The sequence below is a fragment of the Salvelinus alpinus genome, chromosome 5 (genome assembly GCF_045679555.1).
Source record: "Salvelinus alpinus chromosome 5, SLU_Salpinus.1, whole genome shotgun sequence".
NCBI lineage: Eukaryota > Metazoa > Chordata > Actinopteri > Salmoniformes > Salmonidae > Salvelinus > Salvelinus alpinus.
In genome coordinates, this window is record NC_092090.1 from 38,412,825 (window position 1) to 38,440,087 (window position 27,263).

A 27,263-nucleotide genomic window follows, 5' to 3' on the forward strand; every position below is an offset into this window, starting at 1 on the left:
CATCAAACCGTGGCAGGGTTAAGAAAACATTCTGCTGGAAAATGTCAGCACACTGCTCCATCGCAATTAACCGCTTCCACCTTTATTTTCAGAGCTCGCAGAACTTAGGGCTATGATGATTTGTTCCCATTTCTAGAATAAGATCAACCAAAATATGGTAAGACCAGAGTTAATTTCAATAAGAAACACTGTAGAAAAAGATCATAGAAAAAATTATTTATTTATATTTCTCACATGCAGACGGTCATTACTTTGCACTCTTTTGGAAATGCAACCACCAAGTGAGTCAACAATACCGGACAATACTGTAGCAGCCTCATCACACAACTGATTTTTACTCTCTGACAACATGGTGAGATAGCCTCTTGCAGGGAGCATTAGGTATGCTAAAACATCCTCACCCAACAGGAGGCCTAAGGTTCTGTGGCAGCTCTGATAAACTGGACAGGATGCTGACTGGGTGACAACTCAGTGAATCATTGATGGTGAACCAAGAACCACACAATTCACCTCCCAGGATAGACAAGACAGGGACACCCACTGTGCCTTCAAAACCACCTGATGCCCATGACCCTTTCCATCTCCTCAGGCAGGGCTCTAGTCTGAATTGCCAATCCCTTTCCTTCCATAGGTCCTAATGCAGGGCACAGAGACTGTTGTCTCAGAGGTCAGGGGTCACCAGAGTTTCCTTGCTGCGGCCCCCTGGATTAGTCTTCCTCTGAGGAGAGCTGGGCTCCGTCGTCATGAACCTCCCTGTAGGCGCCCAGCAAGCCCCCTTCCACAACATAGCTCCCTGTGCTGAACCTCAGCCCCTCAGACAACTTCTGGGCTGCCAGCTTGGCCTGCAACTCCTGAGGGAAACACACAACACAGGAAAGATGCTTACATCGAAAGGGTAATTAACCTGAAAAAATGAGCAAGTGCTTAGCAGTAAGCATTAGGCTGCTATGCTATACCATGAATGGAAGTAGCATAGGGAGTGTTCATCATCAGATGAGCAGTGTTTTTGTGGTGATAATGGAATAGGCAGGTAGACGTTGCCTCAACACTTATAACACATTTCATTCCCTCATGTAATCTGAGAGGAACTGTTACCTTGAGCAGTGAGCATTTTGGTGTTGTTGGACAGACCTTAAATGTTGCTCTGATGTGTCAGACAGACCCAGGGGCCACTCACCTGGTGTTTCCTGGTCTGTTCGCGTAGCAGGTCAGCTGACTGCTCCAGTGTCAGCAGCTGGGCAGGGCTGTAGTGGAGCAGTGGGAGCCTGGCCGCAGTGATGTCATCAATGTGCTTTCTGTCTCGCTCCCTCCTGGCCTCAACGGAGAGCACCGGTGATGGTAATAAGCCTCCAGGAGATTGGCTGGGAGACAGAGACCCTGACGGGGAGCCATCTGTGTTGTGGGCAAACCTGCAAACATTACAGGAAGAGTTAATATAAGAGCTAGTAGGTGAGAATACTAGTGCATATCCATAACTAAAGGCAGCATCACTGAACTATACAGTATTCTCATACTTTCATACAATGTGGACTTACTGATTAGGCTTGTACTTCTGTCTCCTCGTAACCGGGGCCTTCTCAGTCCTCTCCAGGACTTCTATGTAGTGTGGTTTCTTCTGTGGCTGCCTTCCAAGGAAGGGGTTGCCAGTAGCAGGTCTGTTGAATGTGTCTTTAAGGGATCCACTCGAGCCAGTTGAGTGGTCCGACAGAGTGACCCTCTGCAAGGCCTCCGCTAGGTCGCTCTCTTTTGTCCTGTCAGAGTCTAGAGAGACCCCTGCATCATCACCAGCCTGGGCCATATTCATGGTTTCAGCAGCAGATACCTTGGACACACTGTCTTCTTGCAGCGTGTCAACTATTTTGCGCTCCTGAACATTAGGTGACAGAGGTGAGACGTCCAATTCTTGGACAGTTCCAGGAGCTGTGTCCCCAGCTTGTCTCCTATTTTGGGAAGTTCCTGGTTTATTCTGGCTACCACGTTGTCTTTGTGTCAAAGCCTGCTGGTATTTAGACTGCAGCTCTGTCCTGACAGATGACAGCATATCTTGCTTCCTCTCCTCTTCTTCATTGTGGGCAAGAGCAAGGCATATTCTCTCTGCAAAGTCTGAGATCTTCTTCCCTTTGTCTGGAAGGGTCTGTATGAACCTCCTGTTGATAACATATCAAATCAGTCTGTCAACAAGAGATAACGAATAACTAACTACTGCTGCTTTCAACTCAACTTTAAGAAAATGTAGTTGGCAGTGATAGTAAAACAAAGGAATGTCAGGTTCAGGGTAAAAGGCATTTTCCTAGTTCAAGTAACATCACAAGCGCCAAAACTGGCCCCACTGACTAGACAACAGCTGGAAGTTTCTAGAAGAATGTAATGTTGTTGTAGAGACTAACCATTTGAGTTAACTTCTGTCAGATGAATGATATGAAGTTACTTACTTGTTAGATAATAATTTATCTTGGCGTGACAGTAATTCACCAAGTTCTTCTTTGCTCTTGGTTTTGAGATCCCCCACTTGCCCCTGGCGTTCTGATGGAGCTGCCCACGATGACGAGGACATTGTTAGCAAGCTAGTAGCTACTAGTCTAAAACCCGCCCAAATAAGCTTAACGAATAGCTCAAATTACCCTATAAAAACATTACTTTGTAAGTCCATTAGCGTTACACTTAACGGGATTCTGTTGTTCAATAAAATATACTTTCATATTCAGCTCTCTGTTAGCTAGAACTTGTATTTTGGTAGCTACGTAGCTCGCGCGCTGTCATTGTAACCGGAAGTAGTACGGAAGTATGATACCTTCAATATTGTTCTTCTTCTGCTTTAAGATTTGGTTGTCGGATCGCATCCAACTTTTAGGTGCATACACCGCCACCTACTGTACTGGTGTGTAAGGCCATTCACGGCCTACCTACAGTCAATTATTGATGAACGTTTTACGTTTAGCTCACATAATATAACTTAAAAGTATGCATTACGGTGTCGCTAATAGAATAATTGTGGCAAAACGAATGTAGACATTAATAAATTAATTTCTATAGGTTCCAAAAATGTTATTTTAAACGGTGTAGCTACGTAGTGCCAAGATGGAGTCATGGTGGCTTCAACACAGTGCCCCCTATAGTCATCTAGTGTATATATAAACAATTGGATGCTACATATAACCTCCCTGAAAGCTTCACAAAATGAACAATTTCAGCCACTGGACTGTGACCATTTTCATGAATGATTATTAAAACACCAATCAAATCATCAACTCATCCTTGACCGCTGGCTACGTCCCTTCCGTCTTCAAGAGAGCGAGAGTTGCACCCCTTCTGAAAAAACCTACACTCGATCCCTCCGATGTCAACAACTACAGACCAGTATCCCTTCTTTCTTTTCTCTCCAAAACTCTTGAACGTGCCGTCCTTGGCCAGCTCTCCTGCTATCTCTCTCAGAATGACCTTCTTGATCCAAATCAGTCAGGTTTCAAGACTAGTCATTCAACTGAGACTGCTCTTCTCTGTGTCACGGAGGCGCTCCGCACTGCTAAAGCTAACTCTCTCTCCTCTGCTCTCATCCTTCTAGACCTATCGGCTGCCTTTGATACTGTGAACCATCAGATCCTCCTCTCCACCCTCTCCGAGCTGGGCATCTCCGGCGCGGCCCACGCTTGGATTGCGTCCTACCTGACAGGTCGCTCCTACCAGGTGGCGTGGCGAGAATCTGTCTCCGCACCACGTGCTCTCACCACTGGTGTCCCCCAGGGCTCTGTTCTAGGCCCTCTCCTATTCTCGCTATACACCAAGTCACTTGGCTCTGTCATATCCTCACATGGTCTCTCCTATCATTGCTATGCAGACGACACACAATTAATCTTCTCCTTTCCCCCCTCTGATAACCAGGTGGCGAATCGCATCTCTGCATGTCTGGCAGACATATCAGTGTGGATGACGGATCACCACCTCAAGCTGAACCTCGGCAAGACGGAGCTGCTCTTCCTCCCGGGGAAGGACTGCCCGTTCCATGATCTCGCCATCACGGTTGACAACTCCATTGTGTCCTCCTCCCAGAGTGCTAAGAACCTTGGCGTGATCCTGGACAACACCCTGTCGTTCTCAACTAACATCAAGGCGGTGACCCGTTCCTGTAGGTTCATGCTCTACAACATTCGCAGAGTACGACCCTGCCTCACGCAGGAAGCGGCGCAGGTCCTAATCCAGGCACTTGTCATCTCCCGTCTGGATTACTGCAATTCGCTGTTGGCTGGGCTCCCTGCCTGTGCCATTAAACCCCTACAACTCATCCAGAACGCCGCAGCCCGTCTGGTGTTCAACTTTCCCAAGTTCTCTCACGTCACCCCGCTCCTCCGCTCTCTCCACTGGCTTCCAGTTGAAGCTCGCATCCGCTACAAGACCATGGTGCTTGCCTACGGAGCTGTGAGGGGAACGGCACCTCCGTACCTTCAGGCTCTGATCAGGCCCTACACCCAAACAAGGGCACTGCGTTCATCCACCTCTGGCCTGCTCGCCTCCCTACCTCTGAGGAAGTACAGTTCCCGCTCAGCCCAGTCAAAACTGTTCGCTGCTCTGGCACCCCAATGGTGGAACAAACTCCCTCACGACGCCAGGTCAGCGGAGTCAATCACCACCTTCCGGAGACACCTGAAACCCCACCTCTTTAAGGAATACCTAGGATAGGATAAAGTAATCCTTCTAACCCCCCCCCCTTAAAAGAGTTAGATGCACTATTGTAAAGTGGTTGTTCCACTGGATATCATAAGGTGAATGCACCAATTTGTAAGTCGCTCTGGATAAGAGCGTCTGCTAAATGACTTAAATGTAAATGTAAATGTAAATGTAAATCAAATCAATCAAATGTATTTATAAAGCCCTTCTTACATCAGCTGATGTCACAAAGTGCTGTACAGAAACCCAGCCTAGAACCCCAAACAGCAAGCAATGCAGGTGTAGAAGCACGGTGGCTAGGAAAAACTCCCTAGAAAGGCCAGAACCTAGGAAGAAACCTAGAGAGGAACCAGGCTATGAGGGGTGGCCAGTCCTCTTCTGGCTGTGCCGGGTGGAGATTATAACAGAACATGGTCAAGATGTTCAAATGTTAATAGATGACGAGCAGGATCAAATAATAATAATAATAATAATGAATAAGTAATAATAAAACATACACTGATTTCATTAGTATGCACTGGATGTGTATCATTCAAGAAAGGCACATCATGCTTATCATAACTTCTCATATACACAGTCCTGGCAGTGTAGACAAATTACTTATACCAGTGGCTCAGGGATGGCAGTCAGTAGAAATATAGTTCTTCAGTTGTCAGATATAGTTAAATATTATCCAATAGATAAAAAAAAAAAATATTATAATAATTATCATCACCGTTGTGGAGTATCAGTGATTAAGCTGTTAATAAAGTCAAAGTATATATATTTTACATATTTGTACATAATTTGACTAATAATAAAATAATATTGCATCTCATTTATAGAGAGCAAACTAAAAATGTTAGAAAAAGATACAGTATAAATTTAAACCTTCATACACGATAGTGAATTCAGAAATCCATAAACCATACAAGAACATTCACTGTAAACAAAACCAAACATAATTGAATACTTTCAAGTATTATTTACAGAACAGTAGACTATTTACACAATATGCAACATATTCCCTTATACAGTATACTGAATAGCTTTCATAAAAAGTATTTCTTCATGTGATTACTCAATGTTAATCTTTGCTGTTATCTCCATAAGTTTCATGAAAGGTGTGTAGATTTTGGATGGGCTTGATCTTGCTCGAGAACAGGATGGGGCTGAAATGTCCGTCTCTGGACTTGAGGCTTTATCTGTGATTGGAACTGAGGCAGACTCTTCTGTACTGGACTGATCAAGGCTTAGAGGGCCAGATGAAGACAGCGTTGGACTGGTTAGTGTTCCAAAGGATCTTGAGGAGTTGGTTGACAGATACCTGCTGTACTCGGGAGGAGTGTACCTCAGTAAACTAGACTCCAGTCTGCTGGGTGGCGGTAGACCTGATCTGAATGTCCTAGACTGTCCTAGGTATTCTGTAGAAGAGGGATGGATTGGGGTTTGTCTGGGTTGGTAATGTGCTGCTGGAGGTTGGACATTAGTTTCAATCTCATACCCTTGTATTTCAGGTCTGTGGAAGTAAAATGAGAAAACAGAATGAGAAACTTAAAAGAGAAACCCAACTACAGGAAATTAAGCCACGTGTATGGTAGAACCAGTGGTTCATACCTGGGGAGCAGATCACAGCCCACTCCTATCTCTCTGGTTTGCACAACTTCCCTTGGCGCACTCTGTACAGACATAAAATACTTCAGCTTGTCTTCTAACTCATTATTCTAGGAGGAAGGAACAAAGTCAGATCATGCAAATGAGGTGGATGTGATGTAATCCAAGTGGACCAGACAGAGACAGATGACGTCACAAAAGGTGCAACACTGAATTTAGAGGTAGAGTAATGTCAAAGCACAACACAGAGATTGACGATCTGAAACGTAGGAGAACGCTGGACATGAATGCATCCATAAAGTTAAAGTTTTGAAAACCACACCAACATTCATAATGTTCGGGAAGTGGACAGTACATAGTGTGGTGGCAGTTCAGTCTTACCTCACACTCCACAATAGCAATTCTGTCCAGAAGCTCTGAGATGAACATGTCCTTCTGTGCCACTTTAGCTCGTAATGATTCAACCTTTACATTTTCAAGATGAAAAAAATAAACAAACTTTGCATATCAGTATAACATTCATATGTTAGTGTACTCATATTTCGAGTGAGTGAGTGAGTGAGAGAGTGAGAGAGAGTGAGAGAGTGAGAGAGAGAGTGAGAGAGAGAGTGTGAGAGAGAGTGTGAGAGAGAGAGAGAGTGTGAGAGAGAGTGTGAGAGAGAGTGTGAGAGAGTGTGAGAGAGAGTGTGAGAGTGAGAGTGAGAGAGAGAGAGAGAGAGAGAGAGAGAGAGAGAGAGAGAGAGAGAGAGAGAGAGAGAGAGAGAGAGAGACATTTCTTAGTCATTCACCTCCTCTATCATGCCTTTGACCTTCCTCTGCTGACAGAACACCATGTCATTCAGGTGTTTGATTCTCTCACGGAGCTCCCCTGCCTCCTCTTCCAACTTTTGAGAACTGTAATAATTAATTATAGTGTTATCACTTCAGTATATCATTTCAATGGGATGGAACATATAAAATGCCATTTTTGTTTTGGCATTTGTACCTCTTTGCTACAGTTGCATCTGTTTTGTATGTCACCTCCATCAAGCGTAGACGCTGTTCACATTCCTGCAGTTTCTTCTGAAGATGGCCCTTTTCCTGCAAAAAATACATATTATTATAGTATTCTTGCCCAAAGGACTTGACATATTACACCTAAATACTATAGATATAAAGATAATGTTGCATGCATTATTGCATTATTGCATGCGTTATTCTGGGTCTTACCTGTCCCATACAGTCCAGCAGGCGCTCCACCTCACTGATCCTCTGGTCCCTTTCAGCGATCTTGGCCTCCGCAATCTTAGCATTCTTCTCTGCCTCCTCTAATCGCCTAATATACTCGTCAATTTGGGCCTAGTTGAAAAACATTGACGGTAAACAAAATATATTAAAAGCTTTAAGGCAGAGAACATACAATTTAATCTGGCCTCGTTATCATATCAACACTTGGAAGTTAGGCTACTCTACATTTAACAGTACCATAGTGAGTTACTTGTACCACTAGAGGGAGACTCATACCACTTGTATGAGCAGAGTGAAACTGAAACCTTTCATACTGTTTCCATCACATGAGGTTGGTGGCACCTTAATTGAAGAGAACGGGATCATGGTAATGGCTGGAGCGGAATCAGTGGAATGGTATCAAACACATGGTTTCCCTTCCATTTGCTCCATTACGGACACAGCCTCCTGTGGTTTACATATACACTTTTCATTAATATGTAAGATGGTGAAAACATCACCGGCCTTGGTTTTCGCATGATTAATCGATCACCGCCCTTTCTCTTCAGGCAGTGGCTTGTGCGAAGTGATATCAGAAGGAGACTCAGCAGTACCTGTAGCTTCTCTATCTCCTCTCTGTGTTTCCTCTGCTCCTCCTGAAGTCTCTCCTCATACTGTCTCTGTAGCCTCGCTGTCACCTCCTGCACTGCATGGCTGTTGGCCTCCTGAGACGACTCCACCTGGACAACACAAGCACACATCTATCAGTCAATTTCAAACAACACTGTGACGATTGTTAGTAAAACGTTTACTGGAGACAGGAGATCAAGTAGAGACATAGGACGAGGTGGATAATTATATAATAAGGCGGTTTATTCATATGTAAAAATATCTTAGTAAATCGTGCAGCACGGCCCCTTTTGTCTGACTCGTATGGAATCGTCGAAAGAGAGGCCTCTAAAACAGTTCATACAGATTATATAGGCAACAAGCAAGGTAGGTTGATCTGGTAGTCTGGCCTTCCGATTGGTCGATCTGGGTCGTGGGTAGTCCTGTTCGGCCTGATGTCGACGTTTCCATTGGCCCTTCCCACAGTTCTTTGTCTTAAAGTCTCATCCTTGAGCAGAATGCATGTGCGTCTGTTTTAACAGGGGCCTATTCATGGGGGAGGGTTGAGTGTGTGGGTCTGTGGTTACTTAATAGGGTACAAAGTGTGGGGGTATAGTGGGGGATGGGTGCATGTTGTGCCAAGTATAGCTTATGTTGAGAAGTGGTTAAAACAAGCTACCAGTATCTTATACAATTTCTTACACGATTCAAAGACCTGCTAAAGTAAATGCATGTAGAAATGTCTGTTGATTCTGTATTTTTCTAGTGAGTCCGGCATGAATGTTAATAGTTCAAATCTGGAGGACTGGTTCTTTGAGCTTCAATTATCTGTCAATGACCTGTCATTCATCATCAAATAGAATTGAAGTTGAGTGTTCAGTGGTCAGAGCGAACAAAGCAGGTCAGAGAAGGCCAATCAGTCAAAGGATCAGGGGAGTCACAATCGAAAATTGAATGAAATAACCAGAACATGAAGTGTGTGAAATCAAGCAGAGCATTCTGAGACTGAAGTAGAGGTAAATGAAAAGAACGGAGTAAGTCACAGAGAGATATCAATCATATAATGCAGGGATGGTCAACTTTGATGGCCTCCCACCACATTTCAAGCAAAACATTTTAGCAGCCCCCCTCTTGACAGTGGAGAGAACATTTTTACATTTTAGAGTTAATTTCATGCAATTCTACACATTTTGCAATGGGGCGTACAGAAAACGTTGCAGTTTTAAAGCAAGTTTACTGTAATTCTTCACATTTTGCCATAGGGCGAAGAGATTTTGCAATTTTACAACTAATTTAGTGAAATTCTACAAATTGTTCCATAGAATGCCGAGGGCTCCTTATAGACCCAATGCTCCCGAGTGACACAGCGGTCTAAGGCACTGCATCACAGACCCTGGTTCAATCCTGGGCTGTATCAACTTGTAAGTCGCTCTGGATAAGAGCGTCTGCTAAATGACTTAAATGTAATGTATCACAACTGGTCGTGATTGGGAGTCCCATAGGGCGGAGTCGTCTGGGACGTGCTCACCGGCCAAGCACACGCACTGTTGTGGATGCAAGGTCCGATCCCACTTCTGAAGCAATGTAATGAAACAGCAGGGAGCAGGTCTCGAACCTTCAACCTTCTAGCCGCGCTATCGACTGTGCCGTGTGCTTGGCCAGCGCGCTATCGACGGTGCCGCAAAAACGGAGAATTAAAAATAGGTCTTGCCCCTGGTTCAGTCCAGAGCTATCTGAAGTCATACACAACAGAGATGCTGCCTGGGCCAAAACTAGATTCACAGACTCGGCCCAGACTGGCAGTCTGTCAGGGGATTGAGAAATTGTGTGTAAAACTAGTTAAAAAAGCCAAAGCTGATTATTATGTTAATACACTATCTGAATGCACAGGGAAAACAGCTACATTTTGGAAAGCTGATAAGTCCCCCAATAAATTAATTTAGATTCTGGCCCTATTACTGACAAAATTGATATCATTAATGCATTTAATCACCATTTTATATCTGCTGGCTATATATTTAAATGTATTTCAAAACCAGCTCTTGAAAAGAGTAGTTGGATGTTGATGGGGAAAATCTATTGAATGATACAGAAAATGCTGGTCAGCAGTTTTCTTTTCAGAAATTCACTGATAAAGAAGTCCTGGATGCTATGCTAACATTAGACAAAACAAATCCACAGTGGCTAATCATTTGGAGCCTGGTCTGCTTAAGTGTGCATCTCCCTTTATTGCTGGCTCAGTAGCCCACATTTTTTATTTAACATTGTTATCAGGAAGTATTCCAAAAGCATGGAAATTCGCATATGTGCTGCCACTCCATAAGGGTGGGGATTCAAAACTACCTTGTTTAGCTAAGATTGTTGAATCCTTGGTTAATGTACAACTTCGTTCCTTTTTATCTGATAATTGTATTTTTAATATAAACCAATCAGGGTTTAGGGCTGGGCATAGATAGTACTGCCACAGCAGCCACGCTAGTTGTTAATGATCTTGTCAATGCCTTGGATGCTAAAAAGAGCTGTCTTGTTTATTGACCTGTCAAAGCGTTCGACACTGTTGGTCATTCTGTTTTGCAGATGAAGTTATCAAGAATAGGCCTGGGATATACAGCCTGTTTATGGTTTCAGAATTATCTTAGCGACAGAACTCAGGCCAACTTGACAGATTGGTTTCATTCTGAATTTCTTGAGATTCAAAAAGGTGTTCCTCAGGGTTTGACATTATTGTTCACCTTGTATATTAATGGCACACTGTTAATACTTGTAACATGTATCTCTATGCAGATGACACAGTTTTGTATTCCTGTGCCAACTCGGTGCAGCAGGCCATTCATGAACTTCAGCATGGCAATGATTCAATTCAGAAATCACTTACAGATCTTAAATTAGTGTTAAATACAAGTAAAACCAAGCTCATGCTGTTCTCTAGGTCACAAAATGTTGACCCTGAGGACCTGCATATTTGCGCTACAAATGGAGCCCAAATTGAGGTTGATTCTCAATATAAGTACCTGGGTGTCTGGATTGATGACAAGTTGTCCTTCGTAACGCATATAGAAAATCTGACTAAGAAGCTAAGATCCAAGATAGTTTTTTTATATTGAAATAAATCCAGCAGGTATATCTCACTGGTCACCCCCAAAACCAATTCTTCCTTTGGCCGCCTCTCCTTCCAGTTCTCTGCTGCCAATGACTGGAATGAACTACAAAAATATCTGAAACTGGAAACACTTATCTCCCTCACTAGCTTTAAGCACCAGCTGTCAGAGCAGCTCACAGATTACTGCACCTGTACATAGCCCATCTATAATTTAGCCCAAACAACTACCTCTCCCCCTACTGTATTCATTTATTTATTTTGCTCCTTTGGACCCCATTATTTCTATCTTTACTTTGCACATTCTTCCACTGCAAATCTACCATTCCAGTGTTTTACTTGCTATATTGTATTTACTTCGCCACCATGGCCTTTTTTTGCCTTTACCTCCCTTATCTCACCTCATTTGCTCACATTGTATATACTTATTTTTTCTACTGTATTATTGACGGTATGTTTGTTTTACTCCATGTGTAACTCTGTGTTGTTGTATGTGTCGAACTGCTTTGCTTTATCTTGGCCAGGTTGCAATTGTAAATGAGAACTTGTTCTCAACTTGCCTACCTGGTTAAATAAAGGTCAAAAAAAATAAAAAATAAAAAAATAAATGCCTCAGTATTGAAAATAGGCGAAAGATTGTTCAAACAACACTTCTCCCCGTATTGGATTTTGGTGATATTGTGCATGCAGCATGCAGCAACCTCCGTTTTGAAACCCTTGGACTCAGTCTACCATTCCGCAATACATTTTATCACAGCGGACAATTTTAGGACTCATCATTGTAGTCTGTATAAAAATGTGGGATGGACTTCTCCGTCTGTAAGAAGAGAGCTGCATTCTCGTATTTATTTACAAAGCAATATTACAGAAACTCCCTTCATATGTAACTTCATTAATTAAGTTAAGAATCATAAGTTATCAAACCCGTTCTCAGGAATGGATAACAATAGAGGTTTCTTCAGTCTCCACAGATTTGGTAAAATCTGCATTTTGTTTTTTTGCCCCTAATTTGTGGAACAGTCTGCAGAGTTCACTCCAGTTACATGTGCTGGTGCCACTCAGGCAGTTTAAATTATTGATTGAGGACTATGTAGTTTAATGGGATTGCTTTTATTAAATATGTTTATTTTGTTATGGTGTGCTGAATTATATTATTTTATACACATATATGTGTATGTTTTATTGTTATATTTTTATTGTAATGTTTACAGGGCTCTCTTGTAAAAGAGTGTAAAAGAGACTTTTAATCTCAATGTGACTTTTTTTTAAATTAAGCAATAAGGTACAAGGGGGTTTGGTATATGGCCAATATACCAAGGTTAAAGGCTGTTCTTTTGCACGACGCAACACGGAGTGCCTAGATACAGCCCTTAGCCGTGGTACATTGGCCAAATACCACAAACCTCCGAGGTGCCTTATTGCTATTATAAACTTGTTACCAACGTAATTAGAGCAGTAAAAATAAATGTTTTGTCATACCTGTCAGCCAATCACCATTCAGGGCTCGAACCACCCAGTTAATAAGTACATTTATATATGCAAATACACCCAGTGTATTTACACAAATGAAGCCCATATCATTTGCTTTATTTTAGCACACACAAGAAACTGATACCATTAGAAAATGTATATATATATAACTGCAAATTTGACAAATTGAATACCTGAATTCCCACCACAGTCCCTGAACATTCATTATTTGTCAAATGTTTTATTTTATTTTTTATTTAACTAGGCAAGTCCGTTAAGAACTAATTCTTATTTACAATGACAGCCTACCCCGGCCAAACCCGGGAGACGCTGGACCAATTGTGCGCCGCCCTATGGGACTCCCAATCACGGCCAGATGAGATACAGCCTGGAATCAAACCAGGGACTGTAGTGACACCTCCTGCACTGAGATGCAGTGCCTTAGACCGCTGTGCCACTCGGGAGCCAAATAGTGTGTTCCCTGACCGGGAATCGAACCCAGGCCGTGGCGGTGAGAGCACCGAATCCTAACCACTAGACTAGACCATCCGTCAAATTGATTTAAAAAATTCAAAACGTTTTGAGTATCTTCATCCAGTGTCCAACTTTTGCATTTATTGGAATTGTTTTTATAACCTTTTAACAATTGTGATGACCGTTGCTACTTCATGGCACTCGTTCAGGGTGAGGATGATGTATCCTGTGATCACTAATGACTAGAGTAAACTGTGCCCCATAAACAAAAAGCAAACGCTTAGCAAGCCTGTGCCATCCACTGTGTGGTGCTGGTGTGCTGTGTTTACAGTAGTACTCTACCTTCAGTTTTAGTGTGCAGTTCTCAGCCTGGGCAAGTTCCAGCTGCCTCTCCCTCTCCTTCAGTCTCTCCTCGGCCTGCTGAAAGGAGCTTCTCAGGCTCTTCATCTCATCCCGGGAGTCCACACGATTGTGACAGCTCTCTAGTAGAGATTTCTGCAAAGGAAGCTAGTTCTTTAATTCCTCATACCAACCATGGGCATTATTGCATGCAGCAATCATGAGTAGAAAGATTGACTCATACACTGAAACTAAGATTAACAGCTTCGAGCTACTTTATAAAACAAACATGTATAATGAACCAGACAGGATATCCTTCACTCTCCACAGATCAGTAGAAGAAAGAAGAATAGTGCTGCACATCTCTGTTTAAGAGGATTAAGACTTTCCATGGGGGGGTTATGGGACATCCCACTGGGCAAAAACTCCCACTGGGCAAAAACTTGTTTCCACGTGATTTCAACCCAAAAATTCTATGTGATGATGTTGAATCAAAGTGGAAAACTGATTGGATTTGCAAAAAGCCATCAACGTACGGGAATTTCATATTTTTTCCCCCCAACTTTTAACTTAAATCCAATCACAGGGTGACATTTTTGGTTGATTTTTACATTGAATTCACAAATGTAAATCAAAACTAGACATTGAACTGACGTAGGTGCCCAGTGGGATGGCCGTGACGAGACAGTGACAGGCCTGTTTGACAGTGTTGTTGATCCTGTACCTGGAGGTCGATGTTGGCAGATATGAGGGAGCTGTTCATCTGGTCGAAGCTGTCCATGGCTGCAGTCCGAACCCTCACCTCTTTCTCCAGAGTCTTCCTCTGGGAGTTGGCAGTCTGGAGAGACACACATGGCACACCCAATTCTCAGATTTTGTATCCATTTTGTGTTTATAAGAAGCTGTTAGCTGTCTTATTAGTCATGTGTGCCTTGGTGTATTGTCTGACCCTGATGTCTTGTGATAGTTTCTGCATCGAATGTTGCATTCCTCCAAACTGGCCGTACATCCGCTCTCTGACCTTCTCCAGGGAATCTCGCACCTGTGCAGCACAGAGATAACACACGATTGAAGTAATCCGTCCTTATTGCTTAATTAGCAAATCTATAATATTGTCCATGTTACAGAATCCTGATGTTAGCTCTTGGATACCCTGCAGGCCTGTCAGGTGTACTGTACTGTAGGTCTCTGCTCTATTTACACTCCTTAACTTGGATCAGCTTCATCGTTATCTTCTCCATCTCCACTCACCTCCTTGATGTATCTCATCTCATCCCTCAGGTGATTGACAGACCACTCGCACGCCATCACTTCCTGCTGTCTGTCCGAGCCTGTCCCCTGCAACACACCGTACACCTTGGGCCCGTGCTGCCGCTGCAGCGACGTCTCTAGCTCCCCATTGGTCGCTGCTCTGAGGTGCTGAGGGAGACAGGATCAACCCGGTCAGGTTTCTATCTAGGCAGACTTTCTACCAGCTGTAGATGTGTGTGTTCGCCTCTATGTGAGTGTTTGTGCGTTTGCATATGCATATGTGCGCATGCCCAGGTGTTTCGAGCATTGCTGCTGAGCACTTGAATCTGGAGGTTGGGAAGCAGGGATGGAAACAGGGTGTAGTGAGGGTGTCATGTTTCTGCAACCCAGTACATGAGCTCCTGCTGTCTCCCTGCTATTGTTCCTCTACAACATGGCTCTTTAGGAGCACAGGTGCACACTGACACAGGTCCTTTGTAGCTCAGCAGTATCAGGAAGTGGCTCTAGCACCTTTATGTTATCTTACAGTAACATACAGATACAGTATCTTATCAGTCTCACAATAAATAAGTCTTACTGTGTGAAGAAGCAATATGTTTCCATTGTTATGATCAGACAGGCAGCCAGCCCACATTTGAGTCTGTTATCTACCCTACATTATTCAACAATAGAGGAGCCAAAACAATGGCCTGCCCTACTATGCCACAGACTCCAGTATAAACCATGGAAGGTGAATCTGTTTGCCTTTGACGATAAATTCGGGACACTCAAATTAGTATGATATGTTACGTTTGGTATGGTTACATAAGTCAGATGGTTACTTAAGGCAAAAACAAAAGTATTGTGGGTGGGCGTATAACACGAATGTCGAGCAATCCAAAGATTGCGAGTTCAAATCTCATTACGGACAACTTTAGCATTTTAGCTAATTAGCAACCTTTCAACTACTTGCTACTTTTTTAGCGACTTTGCAACTACTTATAATGTTGGCTAAACCTTCCCTTTAGCCCTTTTAGCTAACCCCTCCACTAACCCTAACCTTAACCCTTTCAGCTAATCCTTCCTATAACCATAACCTTAACCCTTTAACCTAACTCCTAAACTTAACCCTTAACCCCAACCCCAGCCTACCTAACATTAGCTAGCTAGGTAACGTTAGCCACCTAGCTAGAATTCGTAACATATCATACATTTGGTAAATTCCTAACATATTGTAGTTTTGAAAATTCGTAACATATAATATGAATTGTAATTTGAAGTGAGTGATGGATATCCCCAAATTAATATATACCATACGAAACATAACATATCATACAAAAATGGAGAGACTCGAATTCACGTACAGAATAATACGAAATGCTCTGAGACCAGGTTGTGCACACAGGTCCATATGACCTCTGTTTCTACCAGAGGCAGAGGGTTGTACCCAATACTACACATCAACAACAATTGTTTAACATACACAGAAATCAATACTTGGAATTATCTGAGGATAGGTTATATCAAGGATAGTACAAAAGGTTCTAAATGTTCTTGTTTGTATACAGTGCAGAGCTTGCATATTTGTGTTTCACATGCCAATAGCAGAGTTGACCACAAATTCAGGAAGTTACTTCCCATATTCTCACCATAACCTTCCCTTTCAAAAGCCTCTATGTAGGAATCCATGATAGCTTTTTATGTTGTGGTTGTGGTAGTTTACCTGTACAGGTAACTCACTGCCAGCTGGCCTCTCTCTCTGAATGAGTCTGTTCTTCTTCTTCTTCCATGTTCCGTTGACAACCTTCTCCTCTTGCTGAGAAGACAAACAGAAACAAACGAACTGTGTGTTCACAATGTTTGGAGATATTTCACAACCCTATATCCTGATTATTACTGAATTCTTGTAATATTTTGTTTGCAAATGATATGCTTCAATGTACACAATGCATTCCCCTCTTTCAGATAACGATATGGGCTAAGGGTAGAGATTAAATGCATGGATCATGTACCTGTTCTCATCAAACTGTTGATGACAGATTACCATCTTTGTTGAACATAGTCTACTGTAGTTTTGATCACTGGGAATAGTCATTATACTCATTTCTAGACCACATCTTAGTCATAACCCATACATTGTTTTTAAAGAATGGTTTGGACTACCACAATGCTTTGTGGGGAAAGAGCTAGGAGAAGCCTAGTTTCTGGACACTCCTTAAGCACTTAATGACAGACATCAACAACACGGGATGGTAATTGATATACAGTACCAATCAAAAGTTTGGACACGCCTACTCATTCAAGGGTTTTTCTTTATTTTTACAATTTTCTACATTGTAAAATAATAGTGAAGACATCAAAACTATGAAATAACACATATGGAATCATGTAGTAATCAAAAAAGTGTTAAACAATATTTGTTTTGATTTTCAAAGTAGCCGCCCTTTGCCTTGATGACAGCTTTGCACACTCTTGGCATTCTCTCAACCAGCTTCATGAGGAATATTATTCGAACAGTCTTGAAGGAGTTCCCACATATGCTGAGCACTTGTTGGCTGCTTTTCCTTCACTCTGCGGTCCAATTCATCCCAAACCATCTCAATTGGTTTGAGGTCGGGTGATTGTGAAGGACAGGTCATCTGATGCAGCACTCCATCACTCTCCTTCTTGGTCAAATAGCCCTTACACAGCCTGGAGGTGTGTTTTGGGGTCATTGTCCTGTTGAAAACAAATGATAGTCCCACTGAGCGCAAACCAGATGGGATGGCATATCGCTGCAGAATGCTGTGGTAGCCATGCTGGTTAAGTGAGCCTTGAATTGTAAATAAGTCACTGTCAGTGTCACCAACAAAGCAGCCCCACACCATCACACCTCCTCCTCCATGCTTCACGGTGGGAATCACACATGCGGAGATCATCCGTTCACCTACTCTGCGTCTCACAAAAAAACAGTGGTTGGAATCCAAAATCTCAAATTTGGACTCATCAGACCAAAGGACAGATTTCCACCGGTCTAATGTCCATTGCTCGTGTTTCTTGGCCCAAGCAAGTCTCTTCCTCTTACTGGTGTCCTTTAGTAATGGTTTCTTTGCAGCAATTCAACCATGAAGGCCTGATTCACGCAGTCTCCTCTGAACAGTTGATGTTGAGATGTGTCTGTTACTTAAACTCTGTGAAGCATTTATTTGGGTTGCAATCTGAGGTTCAGTTAACTCTAATGAACTTATAATTTGCAGCAGAGGTAACTCTGGGTCTTCATTTCCTTTGGCGGTCCTCATGAGAGCCAGTTACATCATAGCGCTTGATTGTTTTTGCGACTGCACTTTAAGAAACGTTCAAAGTTCTTGAAATGTTCCGGATTGACCTTCATGTCTTAAAGTAATGACAGACTTTCATTTCTCTTTGCTTATTTGAGCTGTATGGACTTGGACTTTTACCAAATAGAGCTATCTTCTGTATACCACCCCTACTTTGTCACAACACAACTGATTGGCTCAAATGCATTAAGAAGGAAAGAAATTCCACAAATCTACTTTTAAGAAGGCACACCTGTTAATTGAAATGCAGGTGACTACCTCATGAAGCTGGTTGAGAGAATGCTAAGAGTGTGCAAAGCTGTCATCAAGGAAAAGGTTGGCTACTTTGAAGAATCTCAAATATAATATATGTTTAACACTTTTTTGGTTACTACATGATTCCATATGTGTTATTACAATGTAGAAAATAGTACAAATAAAGAAAAACCCTGGAAAGAGTAGGTGTGTCCAAACTTTTTACTGGTACTGTATAAAAAGCTCTTGTTTCTAAGAAGAGAAAATAGGAGCTTCCATACTAAATAAATATTAGCTCAGAGGAACTTCAGCCAAGACATCTACTCTGCAGCCCATCAAGCCAGAGAGAGAATGTGTCCTTCGCCCATCCAGCAGAGATAAGAGATGGGGAACAATGACGCCACTGTTGTTTCATGGCCTCCTGAGCTGGACGTTGCTTCACATTTCCACACCAGATAATCCACAGAGAGAGCAGGCTGGCGAGAAATTATGAGGGGCTCCAAATAGGCAATGTGAATTCCAACAGATGGGAGAGAAGAATGGCCGGCATTATGTTTTATGGCCAGTACTGTACACACCCTCTGAAAGAACTCAATATGTCAGCCTCTATTGCATTTTAAATATTACAATATAGGTGTTTCAGCATGTTTGCAGAGGGATCATTTATTCCAGTTTTGTCCTGGATTCTTTGAAGCTGAAGCTGCAACTGAAACAGATTTTTCTTCTTCTATCCAATCAGATAAGGGGCTGTGAAAACAGTTTTAATGTCCTGCCAAAGGAATTTGACCCTTACTGAAGTGACAGTGTTACGTATTCATGGAAAACCAGATGAGAGAGGCCTAGTCTGAAGAACTCAAAATCGAAAGCAAAATGGGCAATATTTGCTTCTACACTCTTAGAAAAAAAGGGTTCCAAAAGGGTTATTTGGCTGTCCGCACAGGATCAACCCTTTTTGGTTCCAGGTAGAACTCTTGGGATCCATATAGAACATTCTGTGGAAAGGGTTTTACATGGAACCCAAAAGGGTTCTACCTGGAACCCAAAGGATTCTACCTGGAACCAAAAAGGGTTCTTCAAAGGGTTCTCCTATTGGGACAGCCAAATAATAATTTTACATTCTAGATAGCACCTTTTTTTCAAAGAGTGTACTATTCACTACTTTAATTGACATAACGCTATCTAAGCTTGGCTGTGTATCAACATTTCTTGCATAATGAAAGACTCCACTGTGCTATATACCTCTGTAATACTGCTTTGTGCCCTGAGCTTTATTTCCTTTCCTTAGGACATGTACAGTTGAAGTCGAAAGTTTACATACACTTAGCTTGGAGTCATTAAAACTCGTTTTTCAACCACTCCACAAATTTCTTGTTAACAAACTATAGGTCTGGCAAGTCGGTTAGGACATCTACTTTGTGCATGATACAAGTCGTTTTTCCAACAATTGTTTGCAGACAGATTATTTCACTTATAATTCACTGTATCACAATTCCAGTGGGTCAGAAGTTTACACACACGAAGTTGACTGTGCCTTTAAACAGCTTGGGAAATTCCAGAAAATGATGTCATGGCTTTAGAAGCTTCTGATAGGCTATTTGACATAATTTGAGTCAATTGGAGTTGTACCTGTGGATGTATTTCAAGGTCTGCCTTCAAACTCAGTGCCTCTTTGCTTGACATCATGGGAAAATGAAAAGAAATCAGCCAAGACCTCAGAAATATAATTGTAGACCTCCACAAGTCTGGTTCATCCTTGGGAGCAATTTCCAAACGCCTGAAGGTACCACGTTCATCTGTACAAACAATAGTACGCAAGTATAAACACCATGGGAGCACGCAGCCGTCATACCGCTCAGGAAGGAGACTCGTTCTGTTTCCTAGAGATGAACGTACTTTGGTGCGAAAAGTGCAAATCAATCCCAGAACAACAGCAAAGGACCTTGTGAAGATGCTGGAGGAAACAGGTACAAAAGTATCTATATCCACAGTAAAACGAGTCCTATATCGACATAACCTGAAGGCCGCTCAGCAAGGAAGAAGCCACTGCTCCAAAACCGCCATAAAAAATCCAGACTACGGTTTGCAACTGCACATGGGGACAAAGATCGTACTTTTTGGAGAAATGTCCTCTGGTCTGATGAAACAAAATTAGAACTGTTTGGCCATAATGACCATCGTTATGTTTGGAGGAAAAAGGGGGATGCTTGCAAGCTGAAGAACACCATCCCAACTGTGAAGCACAGGGGTGGCGGCATCATGTTGGGGGGGGGGGGGGTGCTTTGCTGCAGAAGAGACTGGTGCACTTCACAAAATAGATGGCATCATGAGACAGGAAAATTATGTGGATATATTGAAGCAACATCTCAAGACATCAGTCAGGAAGTTAAAGCTTGGTCGCAAATGGGTCTTCCAAATGGACAATGACACAAGCATACTTCCAAAGTTGTGGCAAAATGGCTTAAGGACAACAAAGTCAAGGTATTGGAGTTGCCATCACAAAGGCTTGACCTAAATCCCATAGAAAATGTATGGGCAGAACTGAAAAAGCATGTGCGAGCAAGGAGGCCTACAAACCTGACTCAGTTACATCAGCTCTGTCAGGAGGAATGGGCCAAAATTCACCCAACTTATTGTGGGACGCTTGTGGAAGGCTACCCAAAACATTTGACCCAAGTTAAACAATGTAAAGCCAATGCTGCCAAATACTCATTGAGTGTATGTAAACTTCTGACCCACTGGGAATGTGATGAAAGAAATAAAAGCTGAAATAAATCATTCTTTCTACTATTGTTCTGATATTTCACATTCTTAAAATAAAGTGGTGATCCTAACTGACCTAAGACAGGGAATTTTTATTACGATTAAATGTCAGGAATTGCGAAAAACTGAGTTTCAATGTGTATGTAAACTTCAGACTTCAACTCTATGTGGAACTTACAGTACATGTCATGTAGAATTGAAAAGATTTGCTAATGTAACCCATTTGATTAAAATGCCTTAACTTCAAAAACACCATCCTTTGACTCAAGCCCATTGTGGCAGGGGGGGTCTTACATTGCAGGCATTTAAACTTTCAGTCTATCACCTCTGTGCCACAGTTCCAGGCAGTTCACATGGAGCAGATGCATTACACCACATCCAGGTCAGAGTCACTGATAAGCCTGTCTCCCACGGAGTGTCGGGTTACAGGACACGCCCTTTTTCATTTCATGGTAGATCACCACTTTTGTCATTGTTCTTTTCCGAAACATAATATCTCTGACTTAAATGTAAGATGTTTCCTCCCTCCTTCACTTAACTATCTTGTCATATGTGTTTTCTTTCTTCGTCCTCTCCATCTCTTTGTGACACCACAGTTTTTTTGTCTCCTGCTACCCAGGTTTCACTTCCAAATGACTAACAAACCAAGAATATGTGCACAATATGGGAGTGTTACCTATATTTTCAATTCCTCTGAAGATAACATCTACATACAGTGAGTTCAACCATCAAAGAATCCAATGTCAAGGACAGCCCACAGACCTTTACGATAGTCGCTTTCCATGTTTGATGTTGACCTTTAATTTCGGATGTAGGTCGTAGTGACGTCATCTGCTTATTGTTGGATTCACTCATTGTACTGTACTGATGAATACTGAATTGGCATTATTGAGTGAAACCCTGACAACAAGGGAAGAGTTATGTAAATTTCAGCTGCCTTCAACATGCCTGCTAAGTCAATAGATAAAGGCAAGCTAGAGGGGATGTGGTTGGGGGGGGCACTTTGAACATCCTTCTCTCCTCCTTTCCCACTGTGCGTCCTTACATACTAATCCTCTGTTTATGTTCTATCTGTAAAGGCCTCTGAAGTTAATGGGCTGGGATAATTATTAATGTAATGTGCGATATGTCCTGGCCGCTCCAGAGCGCTGCTCTTGTTAGCGCTGGGTGGCTCGTTAAGTGGGCCTAGCTTCAGCACAGACTGATACCACATTGCAGACTGGAGCGCACAGCTGGCCGTGGCAGAGTGGCACGGCCCTCATACGACTGGCACAGATGTGAAGTGTCATCAGCAGGGCCCTGAGTATTTCCAGACCACATAACTAGACCAGGAAAAACTCGGGCCCTAATTAACTAGGGCCCAACGTTGTTCTTCTCTGTGCTGCTCATTGTTCTACCCTGACCTGACTGTCGTCTTTCATCAGTAGTAATGCTGTAAACATGCACAGCTTCCTGAAGGGAATCACCATCAGATTACACCATTAGTCACGCTGCTATCAGCTGAACTGTGATGGTAAAGGGGTGGGGCAGGTTAGAGAAACAGTGTACAAGGTACAAAGAACAGCATGGATCTATCTCTTTGCTTTCTGTCACTATCTCAGTCTCTGTGGAGGAGCGACCGAATCCTACTTCCCCTAACCTCAATGTGATTCTAAGCAGCACACTGTGTGCTGTCAAACACTTACATTACAAAATAGCTGATGTAACTTTGCCAGACCACAGTTTCTCAACACAAACAGAGCAAAACGGCGAACCACCTCTGGCAAACAACATGCCTGCCTTTATTATGATGTAGGCTACCCATGTGTACTAAGTAGGTACCATGTAATTAAAAAGAGTTCCGTGATTGTTTAGTGATTGTTTATTGTCTAAACATTTGTATAAGACGACCAATAAAATGTTACAGCATCATGTGTCGTGTACATTATATATGATATACGGCATCTGAAAACAGACAACAGTATGCGGTTCTGTGTAATCCTGTTGTCAGCTAGGCTTGTGCATGCTGAAGAGAGTACTACTGTAGATGAAAAGGTACACGCACCTCCTAACTTTGTGCAGAGTACTGTGAAAATCAGAACACAGCTGTGTATGTGTCACATATACTCCCTCTCCGGCCTCTAGGTCATCAGGCTGCTGATTATCCCGCACACCTGTCACCATCGTCTTGCGCACCGGCGCCCCATGACACTCACCTGGACTCCATCACCTCCTTGATTATCTTCCCTATATCTGTCACTCCCCTTGGTTCTTTCCTCAGGTGTTATTGACTCTGTTTTCATGTCTGTGCGTTGTTAAAACACTCACTCCCTGAACTTGCTTCCCGACTCTCAGTGCACTCGTTACAGTATGTACTGTATGTGTGTGTGGTGTACACACCCCTGTGTGGATACAATTGCATAACCAACAGCCCAGATAATATAGCAGCAGTAAATCTCAGTGGTTCCACCTTTCCCCCGTCTCTGTATTGTGTAGACATTCTTTTTTTTTAACCTTTATTTAACTAGGCAAGTCAGTTAAGAACAAATTCTTATTTTCAATGACGGCCTAGGAACAGTGGGTTAACTGCCTTGTTCAGGGGCAGCTCGGGGATTCAATCTTGCAACCTTCCGGTTACTAGTCCAACACTCTAATCACTAGGCTACCTGCCGCCCCGAACGCTACAGTCCATGGAATGTTTCTAGAACTGGATCAAAGCTGGTTCCTACTTCACAATTCCCACCTGACTTGAGTGTGTTTGAGCGATAGAGAGGGCTGTGAATAAGAAAGGGAGAGAGGCAGAGTACACAGACTACAGGTTGAGGAAGTGACGATTAAGGGAGGGGAGAGAGAGAAAAGATAAATCCAGGCTCCATAGGGTGGTGAAGATGAAGACGTGTGAGGCTGACTGGCTGTGTGGCTGACTGGGTGTGCGTTTTGAGACTCACTGTGTCTGAGGTTGGTTTCTTGGTTTCATTCTGTCCATTGTCTCCTGTATGAAGAGTTAGTCTGAGTCGCCGGATCCTCCGCTGGGGGAATCAAAAACAGACAGAAACACACACCGACATAAAAAGAAAATGTCAATGTCACTCGGTTCAAGCTCATGCATCAGTAATCAATGTCATAGTTGGATGAAAACTAAAATGTGTTGTGTTCCCCAGTGTCACTCTTTATGACATAAAAATGGATTGGTTCATATGTAATGTGATCTATCATGTGAGCACAACATTTGTGTTGTAATGAGCCTGATTGTTGTGTTACAAAAAGCAGTGGAATGTTTCTGATGGGGTCCAAATACAACAGGTCACCATCAGTATTTATAATTATAGGCTGTGAAACCACAAACAAAAATGATGCAAATTTAACTGCAATGAGGTAACAGCATCAATATGCCTTATACCACTTCAAGCTAGCACTATCTTGTTTACAAGTACAACACATCCCTTTAGAACCAAGGTGCCCTAGGAGCTGATTAACATACTGTAATTGCTAAAGCAATCTCTTGGTTGAGAGTGAAACATGACGCTGTAATCATCATAAGGATTAATCCAACTCCATGTTGGCTTTTATGTTGGCTATAAATCCTTTGGTGTCACTTCATTAGCTGCGAGAATGGCTTTTATTGGCAGTTTAAAGACGCTGTCTGCTAGGCGCTCTGGGCTGATCAAATAAACATGACAGCCCTGCCTCCCAGATACTCGGCTCTCATTACTAGCTCAAACAGATACACATATCCCTGAGCCACATGCAAAATTCCAACATACCGGCAACACTCAAAAAGTGAGAATGATTAGTTGTGATGTAGACATGCTACGAAAACTAGCCTTGAGCAGCCAGACGTGAGGAAAACAGAATGAGAGAGAGAAAAGTGAACGGGGAGTAGGGGGAGCGGAGACAAAAGCAAACAAACACCAGCTAGTCTACAAACACACTGACTTACAAACCAACACGCCATGCTACTCATCTGACAGGCGAAAGAGTGATGTTTGGGTTCTATCCTGCGACAGAGTGCCCTGGGGCTCCTTACCTCACTGGGCTGCTCTGGACTGTCCTCGGTGGTGGTGACCGATCCTGGTGAGCTGTAGCGTAGCATGTCTCCCCTGGCCTCTGTCCACTCCCCTGTTGTCGCTTTTCCTCTCTCCCTCTCTCTCTTCCTCTCACTCTCTTTCTGGACTACTGTACAAACTCACACAGCCCCCAGCTCCAGCCACTGCGAGAGAGACTAGAGAGTGAATGAACAAGAGGGGAGAGGGAAGAAAGATCCACTCTGACAAGTTTCTCTCTTCAGTGTTATGTAGAATTCATTTTCCAGTTGATGAACAAGGCCTGGTATTCCTGTTGAGTGCCAGTCAGTCAGTCAGGGGCTAGACTACAGCCCAGCTCCACACAATCCTTACTGCTCTGCTACTGTATAGAACTATGACACTGTCCCAGCCCAGACTGTAGACAGCACCTGACTCCACCTGGCTGACTGCCTCTCTCTCTCTCTTTCCCTGAGCCTCCCATCAGACCTGTCGGGTCACATTTCACCCACTCTCTTACTCTGCACCTCCCACCTGGGTTGGACTGTCACAGGGTGGGCCCTCACAATCTTGGACAGGTGGAGCTCTATGGCACATAGCCCCGTTTACAAAGCCCTGTTTACACCATGCCCAAACCTGTGGGTTTTGTGATCTGATCAATATGATCAAATCACTGTCTGATCAAGGTTTGTCAGATCTACACATGGTTTTAAAATGTGTCTCTTATCCGTCCAATGTGTCCGCATTGTGATCAGATTTCTTGGGGCCTCCCTGTATGCAAAACACTCAAAGTACTGTAATAGATTTAAATTCAAAATATGCCATTCTGTTCTTCAGAAAAAAATATAAAAAACTTTTCAAAATGTTGTTGAAGACCTGCCCTTAACAAATGAATAATTAATTAATGATCTTTGTGATGGTGTTTTTTTAGTGTATTTTAACACTTGAATTGTGGTGTTTAAGTGGTTTTTCGTTTGTACTTATTGTATGCAGTTACATTAAATTGTTTTATATGAAATACATTTTCTTTCATATTCTTTCTTTCATACACAACCAATGATTATTTTTGCAATAGCATATATGAAATGTATTTATTAGATTGTTAGAATGTTCACGTCCAAAAGACTCATCACTTGCTCAAAGGGGGGTCCCTCGAGGCCAGGCCCTTTCTAGTGGTAAATGGTTTGACCATCCAGATCTGTTTACACTTGATTGATATCCAGATACAATGGGTCCCTGACTACCTCCAGAGGCGGTCAGAAAGATCTGATCGCATTCAGATCACAATGCGTTCTTTAATCGTCTACACCTGTCTTAAAAAATATGTGCACAATCAGAATATGGACAAGATCAGGACAAAGGATACATGTTAGCACAAGGTGTAAACTGGGCTATCGAGACACATTATAGCCTCTCTCATGGCAGGTCATTACTGTAGGTAGCCAGGTTAGGCAGGACTGCTTCTGGTACTGTAGCAGTATTGAGTGTCTGCAGTATAGACATTGAATGGTTTGTGGGTAATCATGTGTGAGTTGAACTACAGTAAGGTTGTTTGGATAGGTATCTGTTTGCTTATATTCAGGTTTCGATAGTGTTTTAAGGCTTGGGGTGAAATGTGTTGATGATATGGTAGGCTGCTCATTTAAAATGTGATAGTTGATATTTGATCATTATGGGAGGAGGTTTTGACAAAGGGGGGTTGCTGATCCTTCCAGAGTTGGCAGTGAATGTGAAAATACAGAGAAATATACTACTGTACCTTCCTTGAGAAAAATGCATAAAGTAGTTAACACATTTCTCTATGTCACAATGGGGGATCACATTCCTGGCATTGATATGGTCACAACTCTATGTCCTCCCTCAGCAGAAACAGACACATAGAAACTAAACTAATGTTCAGGGTATTTTCTTTGGTCTCATAGTAAAACCAATTGCGTAACAGGTCATGTTATACATAGGCAATGAGTGGAGGCATAGAAAAGTTCAACTGAAATATATCATATGTTTCAACAAAGATGCGCCAATATGTAAAGTAAGTAAATTCTCTGAATAGTATGAGTGTTATTTCCACGTATTTAGGTTAACCATTAAACACACAACAAACAAATGGTTTTGTTTACTTCTGCAATCAATCAACCAGCCGCCTAGTATGGCCACCCTCTCATGCTATACAGATCACTTCTTAAAGTAACACAGTCATGTATCAAACTCAGATGTCATATTTCACTATCCCATGAGTACGATATGTCAGGTAAGGTGTGTTGATTGTAA

At 42.6% G+C, this 27,263-nt stretch overlaps 2 protein-coding genes across 3 annotated transcripts; both read right to left on the reverse strand.

The window, feature by feature from the left end:
• Positions 1 to 201: 201 nt before the first annotated feature.
• On the reverse strand, positions 202 to 2,817 carry polr2m (RNA polymerase II subunit M). The gene is made up of 4 exons (XM_071401716.1): positions 2,433 to 2,817; positions 1,536 to 2,147; positions 1,178 to 1,409; positions 202 to 851 (listed from the first exon to the last, which is right to left on the reverse strand). Exons 1-4 carry the CDS (start codon positions 2,552 to 2,554, stop codon positions 708 to 710), a joined length of 1,110 nt encoding a protein of 369 aa, XP_071257817.1. The 5' UTR covers positions 2,555 to 2,817; the 3' UTR covers positions 202 to 707.
• A 2,701-nt stretch (positions 2,818 to 5,518) lies between these two features.
• Positions 5,519 to 25,456, reverse strand: myzap (myocardial zonula adherens protein). 2 transcript variants are annotated; one of them, XM_071401714.1, is made up of 14 exons: positions 24,998 to 25,456; positions 23,919 to 23,999; positions 16,404 to 16,496; positions 14,702 to 14,869; positions 14,400 to 14,492; positions 14,175 to 14,288; positions 13,454 to 13,606; positions 8,076 to 8,201; positions 7,465 to 7,593; positions 7,241 to 7,335; positions 7,044 to 7,149; positions 6,637 to 6,720; positions 6,259 to 6,320; positions 5,519 to 6,160 (listed from the first exon to the last, which is right to left on the reverse strand). In XM_071401714.1, exons 1-14 carry the CDS (start codon positions 25,061 to 25,063, stop codon positions 5,719 to 5,721), a joined length of 1,812 nt encoding a protein of 603 aa, XP_071257815.1. In that variant the 5' UTR covers positions 25,064 to 25,456; the 3' UTR covers positions 5,519 to 5,718. The 2 variants fall into 2 exon arrangements, with proteins under 2 accessions (XP_071257815.1, XP_071257814.1); XM_071401713.1 differs by having other exon boundaries at positions 6,259 to 6,365.
• Positions 25,457 to 27,263: the final 1,807 nt, after the last annotated feature.